This window comes from Alexandromys fortis, unplaced genomic scaffold, assembly GCF_014885135.2.
Source record: "Alexandromys fortis isolate MF-2015 unplaced genomic scaffold, M_Fortis_MF-2015_v1.1 scaffold_39, whole genome shotgun sequence".
NCBI lineage: Eukaryota > Metazoa > Chordata > Mammalia > Rodentia > Cricetidae > Alexandromys > Alexandromys fortis.
In genome coordinates this window covers 11,171,276-11,191,559 of record NW_026067918.1, presented here as the reverse complement: position 1 = coordinate 11,191,559, position 20,284 = coordinate 11,171,276, and the positions used below count along the sequence as shown (strand labels likewise).

Sequence of the window (20,284 nt, the reverse complement as noted above, 5' to 3'; positions counted from 1 at the left end):
ACTTGGGGTTTCACTCCACAGGGAACAGACTAGAGGGGCTGGAGCAGAAGCCGGAAGTCTGGAGGGACAAGGCAGAGTGGAAGCCTGACTTGGTCGAAGTGGTTGGATTCTGAGTTCCTGAAGGCAGAGTTAGAGTTGCTGAGGGACTATGGATTGTAATAGAGCTGCCACTGTGTCCTGAATCCTGAATGCTGAGCTCTCGAGCCAGGGGAGAGGGATGTGTGTCCCAGAATGGGAAGACTTTTGGAGCAGCAGGTCCAATGTGGCATCACAGGGAAACCAAATTGTAAGCCGTGTGAGGCGCTGACATTCTGGTAAGACCTTGGACGTATGCACGTGATCTCGTCTAATCCACACACATGGTAGACGCTTGCTTCCACACTTCACAGCTGAGCAGATGGAGGTAGAGATGACAGGCCACTGCCCTCCATGGAGAACTACACACTGTCCCAGGAGGACTCTGGAGGAGAGGGCAATGACAGAGTTCAGATCCCAGGAGATGTAGCTTGAATGTAGCACGAGTTCTAATAATAAAAACCCGGAGTCAGATATTAGGGGGTGAAAGCCGAGAGATCAGAGATGCAGAGCAGCCAGCCACTAGGGAGTTCTTACCTCTACCAGTGCTCAGACCGAGGGAGCTGTCCTGTCTCTACAAATTCGCAGACCACTGCTGTCTCTGCGAAACCTCAGACTGCATCTGAGCTCCCGTCTCCTCCCGCCTTTTATTCCTCTCTCCACCGAGCCATATCACTCCCGTGTCCACCTCCCTAGTGCTGGGATTAAAGCCATGTGACCCCAAGTGCTGGGATCACCTTTGTGTGAGCTCTGTTTCTCTTTTAGACAGATTCAATCTCGTGTAGCCCAGGGTGGCTTTGAATTCACAGAGATCCATCTGCCTCTGTCTCCTGAGTGCTGGGATTAAAGGTGTGTGCCACCATCGCCTGGCCTCTATGGCTAACTAGGGGCATAGCTCTGCACTCTGATCTTCAAGCAAGCTTTATTTGTTAGATTACAAACAAAATATCACTCCATACAGTGATGACTGCTTGAACTCCTAAGCCACCAGGTGGCTCAGGTCACCTCTGAGCATAAAGTCTCACCATCTACAGGTGGTCACCGTGGTACCCTGAACCAGGGGGTGCAAAATAAAGGGGTGTAACTGGGTGATATCTCCCTGTTGTATATTTCTCCCTCCTCGTGCTGAAGATGGCTGGGGTCCCAAGTGACCCTCAGACCCGGCTACAGACTCATCACTCAAGGGCTTTAAGACGATGCCAGGGCACCACCCCAGGCAACTGAAGTGAAAGCCACCCAGGAGGAGTGGTGAAGCCATATCAGTTAGTGAAGGTTCTCATCAAATATTTACAGGGGAATTGATTTCCCTGGCGTCTGCCAGGCCGCTGACAGGCCCCTCCCTTCCTCCCCCTCACCTTCCACACCCGGTGGCCTCCTATCCTATCCCGCCATGCCCCGTTGGCCATCCCGGGTGCTAGATGCTCTCCACCCCTGCATGGCATTCCCATCTCTGCCCAGCCCTCCAACACCCCCTTCCACAAGCCACTTTACCCATTTTGAATGCCAGCATGTCTGGTAACAGTGGGAAGTATGACTTCTAGACCTAGCTCTATGGAGCAGCCAGTTGGGAATCTCGGGCAAGGGGGTTTGCTGTGCTCAGGTGTCAGAGGAAAGTGGGGGGAGAGGCAACGTGAGGCATACCCCTCTCCTCAGAGCTTACACGCTGTCCCAGTTTTGAGCTTCTGCATAGACAGGGAAGAGACCAAGCAGCTTCACTGGGGGGGAGGGAGGTGGGGGGAAGGACAGAGTAGAGAAGGAGGGAAGAAAGAGAACTTGGGTACCGGAGACTATCGACTTGGTGAATCTGGTCCAGGGTGGCTGGCTCTGGGTGCTTTAGGAAGCAGGGCAAGGCTAACACTCATGGTTAGTGACCAGACAGACAGGGTTGGTGCCAGGCCAGGTAGACCCTTCACACTTGCTGTGGCCTTGTGGTGGCCAGGACCCTTGAGCACCGTCGCAATGGATCCAGCCTCTAGACAACTGTGGCCTTCAGCAAACCTGGTGAAACAGGCCTGTTCTTGCTTCCCAGGGTAACCCAGGCCCAACTTGGGCCAGGTGCACCCCAGATGCAAAGAAAACAACTACTGAGAGAATAAGCGGAAGCCTGGTGATGTGTCTGGGCAAGGCCAAGGCCGAGTGTAGACTCTGGTGGGAGAGGCTATGGGGAACAGAGGGTACTGGAGAGGGTCCCACAGGCTGACACTTGCCTGCTACCCCAAGTCTGAGGTGGACACAGCCACAATGAGAGGCCAGTCATGCAGCTGGCAAAGAGGTTGGGCAGACACAAAGGAAAATGGGAAAGAGACCCCACCCCCTCCACCTTGTGCCCACACTTAAGTAGGTTCTCACTAAATGAAGTATCTCATACTTTGGGCCATAGGGGAGTCCATGTTGGGCGGGCATGCGTGGAAGGAGACACCCCTGTCTGTCTCCCTTCCTCACCTTATCAGAGACACTCAGCACTGACATGATTTCTCGCTGATGACCCCTTGGGGGTCTGCTCCTATGGGAGACATTGCCTGCCCAGAGGGGACGACACAGGGACTATGTCTCGCAGCAGTGAATCAGTCTCTTCCCTCTCCGGCTTCTCCTGCACTGGCTCTGCAGGACAGAAGCCTCGGCTGAAGGAAGGGCCCCTCGCTGCGCTGCTTGTCTGCCTACACTGACTTTTCCTCACCAGTGCCTAAGAGGCATGGGGTGGAGCCCAGACCTGCATCCCCAGCCACCAGGCTCCCTGGTGATGCTGACACCGGGAACCCAGGCACCAGCTTTGAGAGTCACTGCAGAGGCCTTGCTGGGGGTTGGGGTCAGCATCGAAGGGGTGCACATCACTTCTCTGGGCTACAGACTTTCAAGGGGGCAGGAAAGAATCTTGACAAGATCTTGGAGATCTGGCTATCGCGGTCACCCTGTCGCGATGTGTTCTGCTCCTGTTCAATCAAGGTGAACTATGCAGCCACCCCTTCTAGTGGGAAACCACAGCATGGAGCCCCAAGAGGGAAGAGGCTTGGTAGCAAGAGAACAGGGTGCTGCTTGAATGCCTGGATACCCGTATCCAGGGAATGCTGGTTTTCAGTGGCCACTATTATTAGGGGACGCCAGGTGGAGGACGTGAAGTTAAATCCATGTTGGCTCCTGTAGCGACACGTGAGTCCGCAGTGGTCTTGATAGAAGATGACTGGTTTTGAAATCTAGGTGGCAGAACAGAATTCTGAAGTTACGTGGTCACATCCAACAAGTATAAGCCAGGAGTGCCTTCTGCCGGTACCTCTATCCTGGCACCTCCCGCAGCTCAGCTAGGGGAGCTCCATCCTGAGGACCTGGGAGATGGCACGGGAAGTAGTGTGTGGAAATCACGAGCCTAAATTGAAAGCAACGCACACACACACCCCTCACTGGCTTCCAAAGGTCCTAACCACGGCTTTGCTCTTCTCTTCCTACAGGGCAATCAGGACGCCACGGCTCCGCCTGAAGCGATGGCCCAGCCCTACCCCTCTGCCCAGTACCCCCCTCCGCCTCAGAATGGAATCCCAGCTGAATACGCCCCGCCTCCACCACACCCCACACAGGACTACTCCGGCCAGACCCCAGTCCCCCCAGAGCACGGCATGACCCTCTACACACCAGCACAGACGCACCCTGAGCAGCCGGGCACAGAGGCCAGTACACAGCCCATTGCTGGGACCCAGACAGTGCCGGTAAGAGACCCTACCAACAATGGTCAGCCCCGGACTGTGGGGCAGAGTGTCCCCAGTACATGCTGGCTGGGCAGAACTTTCTAGAAAGGACCTCTAGATACATAAGGAGGGCCAGACTTCAATGTTGAGCATCTGCCCCAGAGATCTTCACCCCAGAGAGCCTGCTTCCAGTCCCAGACTTCAGGTACTTCATATCCAACACCAGGGTTCCCTGCAGTGAGCAAGTGCCACCAAGGGGCCATAGAATGGGGTAGTGACCTCACTCACCCCAAGCTGTCTCGGGCTTCAGGCAAACTCTCACCTCATCTGGGAGGTGGGGAGGGTGGTGGAGGCTACAGAGGTCCTGTTAAAGGGAAGTTAGAGCCAGAGGATTGGGCTGCCTAGGGTCTCGGGAGAAAGCCAGGGTGGGCAGTGAACGGTGGGCAGCTGCGGAGCTGTCTCCGGTTGCAGGCCCCCCTGTCTTTTCTAATCACTTGTAATCTACCTGCTTGGCTGCCCTCCAATCAGATAGCTTCAATTACGCGGTTGTAATGCAGCTCGGAGGCGAAAGTGCTGAGCGCGGCACTTCTCAGATTTCCTCATGGAGAAAGGAGTGGGAAAATAGAGCCGCCTGGGTGGGCTGTGTCCCACAGCCCCCTCCCAGGCTCTGTCCTGGAGCCCCCTCCCAGGCCCTGGCCGCTGCTACAGCTGCTCAGGCTCTCTGGCTCTTCCCATTACGTTCGCTGTGGGCCTTCCCCTCCTTGTTCTGGGGCTTTGGGTTCATCCACCCTTCCCTGCTGGCTCCATCCCAGCAGCTGACTGCTGGCTGGCAGGGCCTGGGCAGGAGGCCAGCTCGCTCTGCTCTCCCCAGGCAGAGTGGCACCACCCTGGCGTCTCCCCAGGGGTCCTCCAGCTGTGCTCCCTTAACCTTATCCCCACATCCAGCCTGCCTCCACAGATGTGGTACAGACGCAAATACTGCCCTCTGTGCATGGGCAGGGGCCTCCTCCACCATCCTCCCCGCCACCCCCAACCCTCTGCGGAGAGTCTGCCCACTGTAGCTGGGCTAGCCCGGACCTTATTCCATGCCCAGCCAATGGTCTTCCTACGCCGGCACTGCCTGCCTGAGCCTGCTCTGAATCCGGCAGAAGCCCCACTCCACTGCATCTGATCCCCCCTCTCCCAGCCACCAGGATTCTTCCAGCAGTGGACCACAGACTGAAAAAGACAAACCCCTGGATTAGAGAGTTGGAGGTCTAGCTCCAAGTCGTGAAGTCCACATATACCCCCTTCATGCTCAGGATAGACAGGGGATCCCAAAGTTAAAGCGGTTCACCATGGATGAGCACAGCCATGTGGTCCAGCTCTTCTCTGCTAGACTTTAGCAGACAATCCCCTCTGACAAACCACTTATAAATAAATGGGGGGGGGTCCTCTCGTGAGCCGTGGGCCTTCAGCTGGTTAGAAGCAGGCCATTGTCGCACATGACATAAGGAGGGCACAGATAACTTTATAATGCAACAGCAGAAACCAGCACTGAGGCCTCTGGACACCTTGCGGCTACCAGACCGACACAACTACCAGGATCTGAGTCAACTGCTCTGCCCTGCATAACACAGGCCGAGTGCCAGGCTTCGAGGCAGTTCTGTGGTGCAGAGAGGGTGTGACCAGCCCTGTCCTTTGGGTTCCTCTAGTCAAAGGCAGAGATGTCAGGACGCTGGGAGCTGGGGCAAGGACTGGCTGCCAGGGAGCACCGGGAGCAAGCTGAATTTTGAGGCTTGGCACCCAAGGGACATGCCTGTACCAGAGAATATCAGATCCCCGTGGAACATGCCCTCTAGACCGTCCTGATCTCGGTCTCAGCGTTCAGGTCCTATAAAGGTATCAGGGTCAAGGTATCAGATCTTCTAAATATGTCTGTTTCACCATGAGGGCAGATCTGTCGATCTGACCTGGGAAGGTAGAAGGTGCTTGACTAGCAAGAGGACATTGAAGACAATGAGGAATGCCCCTCTCTCCAAAAAACCACAGGTGCCTGGGGGCCTTGCTCTCTGACTGAGGAGCACTTACTCACCTTATGAGGGAACTCAGTGAGGACAGGTGTGCTTTGTTCTAAGAATCCAGAAGCTGCTCAGCCCTTCCCTCAGAGGGCTGACCAGTGGCGAAGCCAGCATCTGCTGGCTAGGTCCGGTGTCACCAACCTATCACATGGACATTCGGAGAACTCTGTCCACCCACTCCAGCCTTTCCCTCAGCAGCCTGAGACTGGGGTTCTCAGGATGGCAGGCAAGTTGCCCTCAGAGCTTGAGTCTAGAAGCTTCTCCCACCCAGCTCAGGACCTCCCTTGAGTTCCCAGGACATGAACACCAAGTGCCCTGGTGCCTCCTCCACCCCCGCTCTCAGGATGTGCATACACCATCATCCCATGCACCTCATGGACACAGACACACACACACACACCAAAGGGGCTCCTCTCCCCACCCCAAGAGATTTCCTTCTGCTGATGAGGAGCGTTGGTCCACAGTCTCGCCTCACTGGTAGTGACCACTAAGTCAGCTCTAAAAGACTGACCCTGCCCCACGCCAAAGGTGAACCAGGAGGGAGCAGGTGGTCCAGCAGTTGGTACAGCTGTGTGGCCTGAACCTGATATATCCAGCAGTCTTAGGAGCATTCCCAGCTCAGAATTGGAGACTCCTATTCCTGCCAGTTCGGGACTCTTCCCGACAACCCACTGCCCATACAAGATGCCCAAAGACCCTGAGTAGCGAAGGGATAGCTGACCCTGAGGGACCCAGCCCATCAGCTATCTGTTACTCTCAACAACTTTGGCCACCAGGGTCCTCAGAAATCCTTAGGCCCGTTTCAACAGTTTTCTCTTTAACCCCAGTGACTTTTACCCATGCTCATTCCTGAGACAGCTGCTCATTGCCACACAGGAGACCTCTCTGTGGGTCCCATCATCTGGAGATCCCTTCTGATAGGGCCATCTCCACCAGTGATCCCGGCAAGAAGGCTAGAGAGCCCAAAGCTCCTATAGGTGGATCAGAGCCCACATCTCTCACCATCCAGGGCCACCTGCTGAAGGCAACACAAAGTGTTCCAGTGAGCTCTACAGCATACAAAAGGTTCAGCTCACAGGAAGAGGAAACCCCTCCTCAAGTCCTCATTCATTCACTCGAGGTCACGTGAGTGCCAGGGCTGAGAGGGCTCACACCCAGTCCTTACACTCAACAGAAGCTCTTGGAAAGACTGGTGGACACCTGGAAAATACCGGAACAGTGCTGGCTGTAGCTGTTGCTGGCTGTGGGGGCATAATGTGGCTTTTTTCCGTCAGGAGGTGAAGCCTTGGGTCCCTGGCTCCTGGGCTGCCCAACGGCAGAGCAAAGGAGGCACATGGGATGAGGAGGAAGGAAAGAAGGTTGAGAGGTACGAGCCCCTGAACCAGGCCCAAGTGGCACAGCTCAGCAGCCTAACGGGGGACCAGTCACTGCGGTTAGTCAGCTGCTGACGCCGCATGCAGATGTGCAGCCGGCCAGCAGAGGTGTGGTGTGTCACTCAACATCCAAGCCGAAGCACAGAGTCTGGGGTTCTGAAGAACACTCAAGAGAGGAAAGACACCTCCGGGCCACATGCGCAGAACCCCTCCTCCCAAGCCTGTTGACTGTCCACTGGAGTGGCTGGGTCATTGTTCGGATCCTCCGAGGGAGCAAAAAGGACGGAGAGTGGCTACGGAGTGGAATTCTAACGGCTAGTTTAGTTTATGCCGCATCAGCCAAGCTTGGCTCCGGACCAGTGATGGGGTGGCCAGGTCCTTCGGCTGCCCAAGGCCCTCGTAGTCCCCTCTGCTTGTCCTTCCCAGGCAACTTCTCATCGCTCTGTGCAGAAGCTGGCAGACCCAAGCGACAGGAGTCAGCCTTCTCGGCTCTGCCTTAGCCCTGGGAGCTGGCACCCAGCCTTGAATGGGTAGAGAAGGGAAAGCAGAAGGGTCTGCGATGCCCGGACCACGATACAGCAGGGGAAAGTCACAAAAGCATCCTGGGAGAGGTCGGGGAGCCTGTGGTGGCTGCTGCTTCTCTGCATCCGAAGACTGCAAGCAGAGGCTGGGAGGGGAGGGAGGGAGAGGAAGGGAGGGAGGGAGGGCAGACAGATTCATTACTCAGAAGGAAGGGTCAGCCAGGCTATCCTCACCACTGTGGTAAATGGTAGGAAGGCCTTGCCCCTTGCAATCACAATAAGGGGTTTCTCAACGCACCTAACAATTTTATAGGCGCCGAGCCCATGTACTTGCCTCTGTACACTGCTGAGTAGGATGGGGAAAACAAAGAAGCCCAGACACCCCAGCTTCAGTAGTGCAGTCTTGTGGTTCCCCCTCTCTGACCAGCTTGCTTAGACAGGGATTCCTGTGCTACAGTGGCCACCTGGCGGCGTTCGTTGCTGCCCTCTGCTGGTCAGAAGCCAGCGTTGCAGACGCCCTAACAAGGCTGGATTCTTCCAACCCAAGATGATGACTTAATTAGTAGGGACACCTGCAGCTGCCTGCTTCGTGGCTTCCACGGGGAAAAGGGGAACCACACCTGCCATGAACAGAGTGTGGAGTTCATACCTCAGAAGATCACAGCGCACCCCTGGAGAGTCCATCAGCTCCTGAAGAGACAGCCTACTGCCCTGTGTTGCCCCACAGAGGTGGACCTGGTGCCTAACAGACCAGACATGCACCCTCCTGCCCACTGTGGCTGTTCCCACTACCTGTGTCTTCCTGCCCAAACCCAGCTCCCTTCATCGGGCTTCTGGGTAGTTAGTGAGCCCCAAACAGTAGCTTCCCTGCTTGCCAAGGTCTTCTGACCACCCGGTGCCTCTCAGAGATACTGGGGTGGAGGGTGCCATGCCTACAGCTCCAATATGGGGCTCAGAAGACACACCTTTTACACAGGCGACTTGTTTGCTGAGCTATACATGGGGCTGTCCACATGAGTAGGAGAGGGGGAAGGGGGACTCCCACACCCATAGCTGTGCCGTGTCCTGACCTCCCGGTGTTCCAAGGCAGAGGTGCATCTGCAGGACATTCGGATGTGAACTCTGCAGCCCCACGGGCCTGCCAGTGCCACCCCAGCTGGTGCCTGGCCTCTGGGAGCCGTCACTGGCTGCCTAGAACCTACTTAGAGCCTCTTGACTGGACACAGGACCATGAGGGAATGGTCTGCCTCCTCATAAAGAGGACAGGAAGGCCAGGGAGCCGCTCACCCTGGAGCCCAGAGGCCCACTCCTTGCCCCTGAGATTTGGCATGTCTGGAGGACATTGCCCATTTGGGCTCCGTCTTTTTCAGCTACGGCACAGACCCAGACACAGCGGCCTTGGGCACAGTCTTCCTGACTATCTTGCCTCCAGGAGACCCATGCCATCAGCATTCCTAGAGTAGAGTGTACCCTGAAACAGTCCGAGAACGCCAGCACTTCCTGGAAGCCCGTGGGAAAGGGACGCTGTGTCTCTCCCACCAACCGCCCAGCGGATGCCTCTGCTCCTTAAGCCACAATGGGAACCACAGCGACCAACACTTACCTCAGTACCATTCAGTATCCCCACCTATGCCCCAGAAAGGCTCAGAGTTCAGTGGATGTGTCTGGGAGGTGATCCCTCAAAACCATAGGGGCCAGAGGGCACTGGGGTTGGAAGAAGGCCGTTAGAAGGTGTGTTCTTAGCATAGTGTTGCCACATGGCTGAGCTCAGGCCCACTGGGCAATAGCAAAAAGGAACCCCAGGGTGGGAACTGGGGCGCCCAGCCCCCTGTGTGTGCTACCTCAGAGCTCCTGTCCTGCACACTAAGACTTTGAGGAGGGGGGTAACTGACTGACTAGGTAGACTGACGAGTGTGTGACCTGGCTGTGACATGAGCCCTCAGGCCAGGGCATCCAGGAGATGAGCTCCTCTGTCTTTGTCCAGAGCTGCGGAAGCGCTGGCCGGTCTGTCTTCACTGCTGCAGAGGAAGCTGAGGGGGGTCAGGCTGAAGGCCAGCCTCACTGAAGATGTCTGCACAGCCTGGGCCTTAGGCATGCTGCCCCTGGGCTCCCAGTCCTCCCGCATGAGCTATAGCGTGGTGGGCTTGAACCCTGAGTCCTTTCAAGTTCTCTGCCAGTGTTTAGTCTAAATGAGGACAGACTATGTGCAGCTGACCCCAACAACTAGAGCAGCCCGGGTGGGGGGGGGGGGGGAGTGAAGTGGCATGGCCGGGTTAGAGGAGCCTTGGGGGTCACGGCATGGCATAGCGTGCCTGGCAGATATCTGTACCCTGGAAGCTGCCCCTAAAACCAATCCGATTCTGACCCCCACTCTCAGAACTTCTTTGAGAGCAACAGAAGTGTGGGACTAAGAGGCCGCTGAGGGTTGAACTCAGTAGAGAGGGCCGTGCTGAGGGAGCTCATAGGAGACCTGGCCAAGGAGCCTGAGCCTGCTCTGGCAGGAGAGAGGTGGTCTCACAGGCTCACAAGGCCGAGCCTCGGGTTGCCATCTGAACCTTGAGAATTGTCTACTGGAGTTCTCTTGAGGATGGCTGGCCCAGGGGTGGGAAAGGTTGGGATGGAGAGAGAGACGGATGGGTGGGCCCGCATAGTCTCCAGAGAGACAGATGGGTGGGCCTGCACAGTCTCCAGGGTCACCTAGCAACCTCGCCTTCTCTCTGCAGCAGGCAGATGAGGCAGCCCAGACGGACAGCCAGCAGCTCCACCCTTCTGACCCCACGGAGAAGCAGCAGCCCAAAAGACTACATGTCTCCAACATCCCCTTCCGGTTCAGGGACCCTGACCTGCGGCAAATGTTCGGGGTGAGTGTGCGCACCCCTGCTTCTCTGTCCCCACCCCATCACTGCAGAGAGTCTGCGCCAGGAGATAGAGTCCTTGAATTCTTCTCATCTGAGTCCAACCAGCTCTCCCCTGGGGGGTGGGTACCCAAGCTTAGAGTAGGGTTTGGTGAGGGCTGTCTCTCAAGCACCATATGATCGACTGGTTCTCACTCCCAGGTCACCTGTTTCCCAGGGCCATAGAGTCCCCTAGGCCCCGGAAGCCTGCAGATTCTGCTTCCCAGAAGGTGCCTGGAGGTAGATCCTGGCCCCCTGGCCTTACACAGCTGCAGCCTCTCCTGTGTGTCTGGGGCTGACATGGTTCCCCTCTTCCAGGCTGTGTCCTGACTCCCCAAGGGAGGGGTAGCTCTGATTGGAGCCAAGCAGGCAGCAATGTCCTTCCCAGGTCCTCTGGGTGTGGTCATAGATTGTGCCCTGCTGGGCTCCAGAGAGGGCAGTACCCTTGCAACCCCATGCCAGGCTGCCCTGAAAGCTTGCCTTGGATCTGGACTCCAAGTCAAGTGCTGGTGTCTGTGGGTGGTGTGGCCTCCATGAAGCAGAAGGCTGGGGAATACGAGACAGTTTCCTGAACCCCTGGGCCTGCCCTGGCTGCAAAGGACCATGTAGCATGCCTCTGTTCCTTCTCTCTGTCTCCGCCCTTGCCTCAACTCCCCTCTCTCTGTCCAGCACCTGCTCCCTTTCTACCATACAACTAGCAAGTTGGGCCCTGAGCCTCAACCCCTGCTCAGCCTGGGATATGCAGGGCAGTGCAGGTACCTCTGAGAGGCCCTAGTGTGACCCTAGAATTGCATTCCCAATCTTGAGATGGGTCTCGCTGGATTGATGTGGCAGGCATGATTCAGGAGCACCAGATGATGATGCTAACAAGCCCTCTTGATCCGGGGTTTTGGGGGACCCTGACGTTAAGCAGGTGTCACTATAAACAATCTCTGACCGGGGCCCTCACCCTGCACCTACTCACAGGGGTGCTAACAGACAAGTAGAAACCAAGTGTCACGTTTCTGGGTTCATAGAGAATGAGGTAAAGGGTTCCCCTCCTCTCAGAACCTGCAGACAGGGCCCTATAGCTACCTTGTCCCCCAGCCCCCAGGCCCTCTTGCCCCGTGTAAGGAATGTGGTGGGTGAGAGAAGTCCCCGTCAGTTGCTGACCCTCACTGGTGGTGTGTGGAAATGTGGATCTCAGGTTCATGGTCCCGTACACCACTGAGGCAGACAAGAGGCTGACAGTCTAGACTCCAGGCTCGCTGCAGGGCTGGAAGGGATCAGCAGGAGGCAGAGCAATGTATCCTGCCTGGCAGGGCAATCCTGTACCAGCAGGAGGCCTGGGTTCTCACACACAAGCCTTTTCCACAGCCCAGGGACAAACAGTACCAAGTCCCAGGAGTCACCCGTATAAGGATCTGAGCCTCCCATATCCAGTCCTATCCCTGATCCCTGGTTCTTGACGCTAATATCTTCCTTCCCCTTGCCAGCTCCCACCCTCTTCCCCATCTCGATGGGGCCTGAAGCTTCCTTATCCCAACCAAGGGTCCTGATCTATCAACTCCACTGCCATTTTCTGGCACCGACACATGACCCTCCCCTCCTCCACAAGCCCATTCAGGCAAAGGCCTCTCAGCGGATTAAAGATGGCACTAATACCTTGGGCATTCCATCCCTGCTGTGGCCACCGCCCGAGAGGACCCTGGTGCTATGCCGGCGTGCTCCAGAGGAAGAAGGGGAGGGCGTCCCTGGGGTCCTCTTTCCCAGAGTACCTTGGGAGTGGAATGGTTAAGGCTGCTGCTGTCATAACCCCTTTCTCCTGTCTTCCACCCCTCCTCTCTCTGTCTCTGCAGCAATTCGGGAAAATTTTAGACGTGGAGATCATTTTTAACGAGCGGGGCTCCAAGGTGGGTGCCGCACAGAGGCCGCCACCATTACAGCGCGCCGGCTGTAGGTCCCGCCAGGCTAACGTGTGAAATGTGCGTTTCCTTCCTGGAGAGCTTCGCGCCCGCCCGCTCGCTCGCCCGCCCGCCCGAGGACCCCTGAGCCACACGGGTGCTTGTACTCCCTGCTCTTCTGCCCCCCGCCCCCAGCTGTCTGTTGTTGCTGCCAGGCTGCTTCTCCTCTTTCGGGCTGCCAGGACCTCCTGCTTGCACCCCAGAGCCCCACTGCCCCCAGCCCTGGGCCTGGGTCCCCAAGCCCACCCAGCCACTCACAACCCTGGAGGTTTGTGGGAGGGCGCCCAGCAAGGAAAAGCTCTGCTCCTCTCTCCAGGAAGACCCTGGACACATACCCTGGGCTCCCAGAGCAAAAGTGGGGGTGCTGTTCCCCATGGAGCCCAGTCTCAGCCCCTTACCCCGAGGTGGGGTTACAGTGACAGGCATGGCCCCTGGCCAGGTTAGCGTCTCTTTGGCCTGTCCTGGGAGATGTCAGGCGTGGTGGGCTCAGGCTGGGCTCAGGCCCTGCCCTTGCCTGGGGCGATCTCCTAGCGCTGGCACCAAGACAGACTTCCCACACTGGGGGCTCTCCTTCACTCACCTGACTTGCCCCCTCTCTCTCCCTCCCTCTCCCCTTCCCCCCTCCTCTCCTTCCCTTTTCTCATCCTGTCTTCTCCTATCTGTCCCTCCTCTGCTCACAGGGTTTTGGGTTTGTAACTTTTGAAACTAGCTCAGATGCTGACCGAGCCCGGGAGAAGCTGAATGGGACGATCGTAGAGGGACGGAAAATTGAGGTGCTCAGATAAGTGTGCGGGGGCAGCAGGGCAGGGCAGGGAGGTCCCGGGCAGCATGCCCCATCCCTGGGCCCCCCACCAGCCTGGTGGCTGCTGCCCATCCTACAAAGAGCCCAACAGGGGTCTCTGGCTGGGAGAGGAGCTGCCCTGAGCCTGACCTCCCCATCATCAGCTTCACGGCTGAGCCTAGCACCGGTCGCTCTGGCCACTGGAGGCTTGCGGCTCCCTCTGAGGCCTCTGCCCCCTGACTTCCTTCTCTTTTTCCTCCTGGAAGAGCCCTATCCCCATCCACACACAGGAGGCTCCAGAAAACATGAGGCCAAGGGGTCTCAAGGGCTGTGAGCAGCCCTGCCTGTCCCTGACAAAGAGGGTCCTCCCGTCAGGCAGCCTCAGCTGCCACCCTCGTTGAGCAGAAGCGGAAGTGGCAGCAGCTGGCCCAACGCTAGCAGTGCACAGGCACCCCGTGTCTGCCCCTTTCCTCCTTGTTGGCTCTTCAGTGTGGCTTCGGGGTCCAGAGCTGGGCTCCCCCAGCAGGCCTGAAGCAGAAGGGGCGATGATTAAAGAGGGGCCTAGAACTGTAGACACTGAAGGAATCCTGACACGCCTGACCCAGCCCAGTGTCTCTGAGACCTCTGCCCAGGCCTCTAGGCTCATACACAGAGCGCGCAGAGGATGCATGCGACCCAGACCTCTTCCTCGGGCGCTGCCTGATTCATTTCTGCCTCCCTTACTTCCATTTGATCCACCTTTGTCCTCTGTGTCATGGCCCCTCCCCCAGACAGTCTGGCTAGGCCTTATGTGTCTGGAAAACAAGACCCGACCCCTGGGTTCTGTCTTTCTAATGCTTCCCTGACCCACCTTGACCGCCCCCCCCCCCATCAAAAAGTTCCATGCTGCAGAGAGAGGTCAAAGACCCTGATCCCAGGAAAAGAGTTGCTTGCACATGGTGGTAGGAGTAGCCACCCTGCACCCACACCCAGGAGGGCTTGGCAGCTGCCTGGAAGAGAATAGCATGGAGCCTGGGCCACCAGTAGGCCTAGGACCATCTCCAAGGGCCCCCGCTTACTGGCAGTGTTGGGCTCTGTTTACTGGAACTGCTTCATGAAAACCACCACTGTGGGTCAAGAGTCCTGGACCCAGCTAGATAGCAGCTTAAGCGCCTCAGTGGCCTTCCTCCCCAGAGGCCACACCCCAAGGGTAAAACCAGGGTGGCTGCGGGCCTGCAGTGAAGCTGAACACTCATCACTCTCTCTATCTCCGGACAGGTTAATAATGCCACAGCTCGGGTCATGACCAATAAGAAGCCTGGGAACCCATATGCCAACGGTGAGAACCCAGCATGCTTCAGGGACCGGAAGCAGAAGCCTGGGGAAGCTGAGGCAGCCAAAAGCCGGCCTTCCCGGCTCTAAATCACACCCCCCATCTGGTGTCCCAGCTTTCCTGATTCTGTCCTGTCAGAGAGGAGTGGTCATCACCCTCCACACCCACATAGCTGGTGTCTCCCGAGTGTCCACACTGTCCGGTATCCACAGCTCCCAGAGGCCGTGTAGAAAGGCAGTGGGGGCAGACAAACCATGGTAACTTCCTGGAAGACTAGAGTTGAGTCTAGAAGGCTCTGTCATCTAGTACACTGTCCTCATTCACAGGGGAGGGAAGAAGGAACCAGGGACTTTAGTCAAGCTTCTAGACATCGCTGGACCCCAATCTTTTCATCTGAGAGATGGGAATGTGGGGGGGGGCTGGGGATGTGTCCCCGTTGCAGAGTATTTGCGTGGCATGCACAGAGCCCTGAGCTGCATCCCTCTGCAATGCATGAACCCGTGGGGTGCTACACGTCTGTAATCCCAGCACTTGCAAAGTAGAGGCAGAAGGATCAGAAGTTCAAGGCCTGCTTGGGCCACACGAGACCCTACACTACCTAGAGCTGGGGAATGACACATGGCCTCTCTAAGGAACACGCAGGGCTGGGGACACAGGTGTCAGTGTTAAGTAGTGAGATGCTGACGATGAAAGCAGCCTGTCCCTTGGACTTCAGTGTCCGCTCCAGCTCCCAGCTGGCCTGCACTGTGAGCTAACAATGTGGTTGTGTATACACACACCTGCTACGTAGCTCGCACCCTTTCCTCCAGTCCACCTGTGCTGGTAGCTGGCTCCACCGAGACTTTTAGGAAATTGCCAGCGAGAGCTCTGCCCTGAGGGTAGCTGGCTGTGTAGCAGAGCCTTTTCTAGCTCTGGAGGCCTGCTGGGGAGCAGCGTCTGTAGCTGGAGTTGGGGTACTCACTCATAGACAACACAGAGTGACCCGCCTCTGCACGGGGGTAGGGTGGACCACATCTCAGCTGCCCTTGTCTTCAGCCATGGGCGGTGTGCATAGCTGGGGCCCCATTGGTGCGGAAAGCCCGCCTGCGGCAGAGCCGTGGGTAGAGCTGGCACGTGGTCAGACAGCGCTCAGGGGTCAGAGCTTGGGTGAGAAGGTGTCCTAGTTAGGATGAGCACCAGGACCAAAAGCAGCTCCAGGAAGAATTTGTTTGCCTTGCGCATCCTGATCACGGTGCATCCTGTTCACAATCCGTTGCTGAGGGAACCTGGAGGCAGGAACTGAGGCAGCGACCATGCAGGAACACTGCTTTTCGGCTTGCTCACCCTGGCTTTCTCATACACCTGCCTGGGGTGGCACTACTCAGGTGTGCCGGGCCTTCCATCAATCATTAATCAAGAAAGTGCCCCACCAGCTTGCCTACAGGCTAAGATGATGGGGTCATTTTCTAACTAAGGCTCCCTCTTCCTAGATGACTCCGGCTTGTGTCAAATTGGGGCGGGAAAGAAACTCTAACCAGCACAGATGGGGACTCGGGCCAGTTCCAGCTTAGGACTGGGTATCCAAGGCTTCTTCCCGCTTTTGCAAGGATTTGGTTCTCAAACTTCTGAGAACTTGAAGGTGTCCTGGATTGGCCTGAGTCCCTCGTGAAGCCTGGCCAACTTCTGCTGGCTGGTGCTTAGCACAGGTGGTAAAAGGGTAAGCTTTTTTTCAGGCAAACAAGCTGTGGGGTTTGTGGGTGCTGTGGTTTAAGCAGTGGTCACCATGGGGAAAGAGCCCTCCTTGGTAGGGGGGGCTTATCCTGAAGTCGCGACTCAGACACACTGACCCTACAGCATCCCAGTCAGCCACCAATCTTCATCAATTAAATTGATAAAGCCTTCTTTAATATCTGGACATTCTAATGGCTCAAGAACATGAGCTTGATCCTACACAGGGCCTTGGTCATAATCTCCTGATTCTGCAGTTTGGAGTAAATGGGGGCAATGGTCCAGCCATCGTGATCGCCTGCCACTGTGTGAGCCACGGGCACCTCAAATGACTCTCTGGACCCTGGACTGGGCTATAGGAGCAGAGTCATGACATGCACTAGAAAGTCTGTCTCTAAGATCAGCAGCCACCCATGCTCAGCGACTGCTCTGTCTGCAGCCACTGCACACGAGCCCTGGCAGGCAAGGGACCTGCTGGCTTCTGTGGCTCCAGAGGGCTTGGGTGGTCCACAGCAGCTGTGCCACAGCTGAGCCCCTTCCCACTCTTTGCTCAAGACCCTTGAGTCCCACCACTGTCTTGGTAGAGCGGGAGAGTTGAGGAGTGTGCTATGCAGAATAAATCCAACCCCAGCCGGCTCCTTGGGGTACTGATGCTGGCTGGTGTCAGGAAGTGAGAGAGGCAGAAAGCCCTGCTCCTCGTGCTGTGGGAGAGCTGTGCTTTGGTGCCTCCGCGTGCCAGGCAAGCATCCCAGGGCTTCAGAGAGACAGCCCTGGGATCACTGCAGCATGGTGAGGAGGGGCATTGGCTCGTAAGGGCTTTAACGCTGAGTACTGTGAAGTTCATCATTGGGGTGTCGGGGTCCCTGCTGCAGGAAACAAGCCCACCATGTGGTACCAGGTGCCCTACTTACAGTGGACACAGACCGTTGTCCGGGTGGGTCCTCGGGCTCTCTGTGAACCTGTGGGGTTCAACTGAAGCAGAGCCAACAGGCAGGTAGACATTCTCAGCTCAGAGTGCCTGGGGTCCCCGAGACAGAATGCAGCCCCTGACTCTCCTCTTCCGGGATGGACCAGAGGAGCCTGGAAAGACACCTAAGGAGAGTAGGACCCAGAGCGGCTCCAGGGTTCTGCTTCATCACGACCCATCCTGGAAGATGATGGGGTGCATTCCCCCAGGTTTCTTCCCTGTTAACCTTAGCTGTCTGGAAGATTCCAGAATCCTGGTCTGTCTAGACACAGGTGGGATTCTAGTGCCCTGAGGGTGGAAAATGCTTAGTCTCACACAGGTGGATAGCGTGCCTGCACGTTCCACTCAGGTGCCGCTTGTCCACATGCCCTCCCGTGGGCTGGAAGAATTGGGATTAGGAACTTCACGTGTGGTCTGCTATGGTCCATCACCACCAGCTGACCGGTAGCTCGGGTCCTCTCTGTGCCTCCTCACCAGGATCTGAGTAGACTGAGGAGATGAGCCAATCCTTCCTCACCTGCCGTCTGACCCATAGCCCACTGGAATCCAGCCGAACCCTGCCTCTGGGGACCGCAGGGAAACGGGGCTTTGCTCCTGAATCCCAGTGGGAAAAGAGGACTGTCCACCTGGAAGAAGGGAGCGGTAGTGGGGGGGGTGCAGAGTCCAGGTGTAGTCCCAGGGAGAAGCGAGAAAACCCATCTGGCTTGATAATATGGGTTTGAAACCCGCTCTTTCTTCCACACACACACATATTACCAATCTGTGTCTGAATATAAAATTGGAAGCTTGTGACACCTGCCCCGTGTATGATGAGAACCTCAGGAGTTAACAGTGTTTTTGGCACACACCAAGTACACAGGACCTATCAACCATCATTATTTTAACATTTTTGTGTGTGTGTGTGTGTGTGTGTGTGTGTGTGTGTGTGTGTGTGTGTGTCAGAGAACAACTTTCAAGACTTGGTTCTCTCCTTCCACCATGTAGGTCCAGGGACTGGAACTCTGGTCACCAGGTTTAGCAGCAAGCACCTTTACCCACTGAGCCATTTTGCTGACCCTGTCACTATTATCTTGGATCTAATGGCCTTCCTCCCCCTCTTTCCCAGCAACTCTGCAGAAGGACTTGAGACAAGAGGACAAAGGGTGGGGGACCCATCATTCAGGGAAGGGAGCCCCAGGAATCTCAGAGCAGCAGGGAGACTTTCAGGCAGGATGGGAAGAAAGACCCCCAAAAGTGAATCAGATACAGATATTTTCAACTTGTGTCTCCCTTTTCCATTGTACCCCAAGCTTCTAATGCCCCAGGGCAAGCGTGCCCAGCAGCAAGCTGGGGGAGGTCACACTGTAGGGGAACCCCAAGAACCCAGGTGATGGGCTAAAGTGGGGGTGCCTGCTATTATTCCAGTAGCAAGTGGCTGTGGTATGGAGAGAGGGGCCTGGTTGATGACCCACGTCCTCTGCCCATTCCTGGACAGGGTCCTGCCCTTCGCAGAGGCCCAATGTTAATTAATCCCAGAAGGCTTGGCTGTTTACTGCCTTTGGAGGTCCCAGGCATAAGGAGAGGTGGCGGTAGGTTGGGAAGTCAGTGACTATGTTCTTTCTGTTCTAGGCTGGAAGCTAAACCCTGTAGTAGGGGCAGTGTATGGGCCTGAATTCTATGCAGGTAAAGGTGGGGACAGGGGCAAATGGAGTGGGCTGAGGCAGGGCAAGTGGAGCTGCAAGCCTTAACCTCTCCTCACTGTCCTCCTCTCTCCTTTTCCTTTCTTGCAGTGACCAGTTTCCCCTACCCCACCACGGGCACCGCCGTCGCCTACCGGGGTGCACACCTGCGGGGCCGGGGCCGTGCTGTGTATAATACATTTCGAGCTGCACCACCTCCGCCCCCCATTCCGACTTATGGAGCGTGAGTACCTGAAAGGGGGAGGCTGAAGGAAAGCCAGGGGGCGTGGGAGGTAGCCCTGAGCAGCTAAGGGGGCTCAGCTGCCCTTCCAGAACTGTGGGGCTGGACAGAATGGTGGGGACCCCAGAGCTCAGCACTGGAACTGCCTGCACCATCAGTATCCCCACCACAAGGGACGTCTCCAGGGCTCACTGGCCTCTGGAGGATCATTTAGAACCACGTGTCATCTGAATGCTAACTAAGGGCATGTGTCAGCCCTTGGGTCCAGCAAGGGCCTTCTGGGAGCCCTCTCTGGACCCTTCCATGGGGTCCTGCCCTCCACTGCTGAAGGGGGAGAGAGGGGAGGCTAGCAGGAGAGGGCTGATGGGCCCCTGGGTTTTGGGAGAAAGGAGCTGACCAGCAAGGGTGTTACTCTATTGTTATACCAAACAGGGCACTGGAGCAAACGCTTGTTAAAATGCCAGTCCCGTGGGCGGGGCTGGCACCGTGCCCCCTCCCTCCTCAGCAGACACCGGAGCCGGCCTACCCCGCCTCTCCAGCGTTCCCACCACTCTCTTGTCCGTTTGCTTCCAGGGTCGTGTATCAGGATGGATTTTATGGTGCTGAGATTTATGTAAGTGTAGCCCTGGGGAGGGAAGGGTGCAAGCCCAACATTCCGTGTGTGCCTGTGAGAAGTCCGTCTGTCCTCATGGCCTCACTCAGACTCAGTGCACAGAGACTATGGCCATGTCTAATGGCTGTCCCAGTAGCGCTATAAACCTAAGGCAGCCTGCCTCATGTGGCAGGGGGTTTTGTGAAGGGCACTGAGTGGCCCTCTCCTGTTCCTAACCAGGCTAAGGGCGGCAGCCACACCCTTTGCTGGTGTGGAGGTCCAGAAGGATACCAGAGGTAGACCCCGAGTGTCCCTTCTCTCTGGGTAAAGTCCTGTCCCTCTCTCTCCCTCTGAGACTGTGCTCATCCCGTTCTGTGGCTGAGACCCTCAGTGAGCACCCCCATAATAAATCTGGCTGTGCCTTGCCCCTGGGCAGCTACCCATAGTTAACTACCCACTTGTCTAAGGTATATCTGAGCCAAT

At 56.7% G+C, this 20,284-nt stretch overlaps 1 protein-coding gene across 6 annotated transcripts in view; it reads left to right on the top strand.

Annotated features, from left to right (window-relative positions):
* Positions 1 to 20,284, top strand: part of Rbfox3 (RNA binding fox-1 homolog 3) — a 425,862-nt gene that overhangs the window by 399,565 nt on the left and 6,013 nt on the right. For 2 of the 6 annotated variants that reach the window (XM_050140131.1, XM_050140130.1), the window contains exons 4-11: positions 3,519 to 3,773; positions 10,430 to 10,567; positions 12,439 to 12,492; positions 13,224 to 13,316; positions 14,582 to 14,642; positions 18,919 to 18,972; positions 19,080 to 19,212; positions 19,642 to 19,822. In XM_050140131.1, coding sequence (XP_049996088.1) covers positions 3,552 to 3,773; positions 10,430 to 10,567; positions 12,439 to 12,492; positions 13,224 to 13,316; positions 14,582 to 14,642; positions 18,919 to 18,972; positions 19,080 to 19,212; positions 19,642 to 19,822 — 936 coding nt within the window. In that variant the 5' untranslated portion in view covers positions 3,519 to 3,551. The remainder of the gene's footprint in view (positions 1 to 3,518; positions 3,774 to 10,429; positions 10,568 to 12,438; positions 12,493 to 13,223; positions 13,317 to 14,581; positions 14,643 to 18,918; positions 18,973 to 19,079; positions 19,213 to 19,641; positions 19,823 to 20,284) is intronic. The other 4 variants (XM_050140133.1, XM_050140132.1, XM_050140135.1 and 1 more) reach the window with 4 other exon arrangements.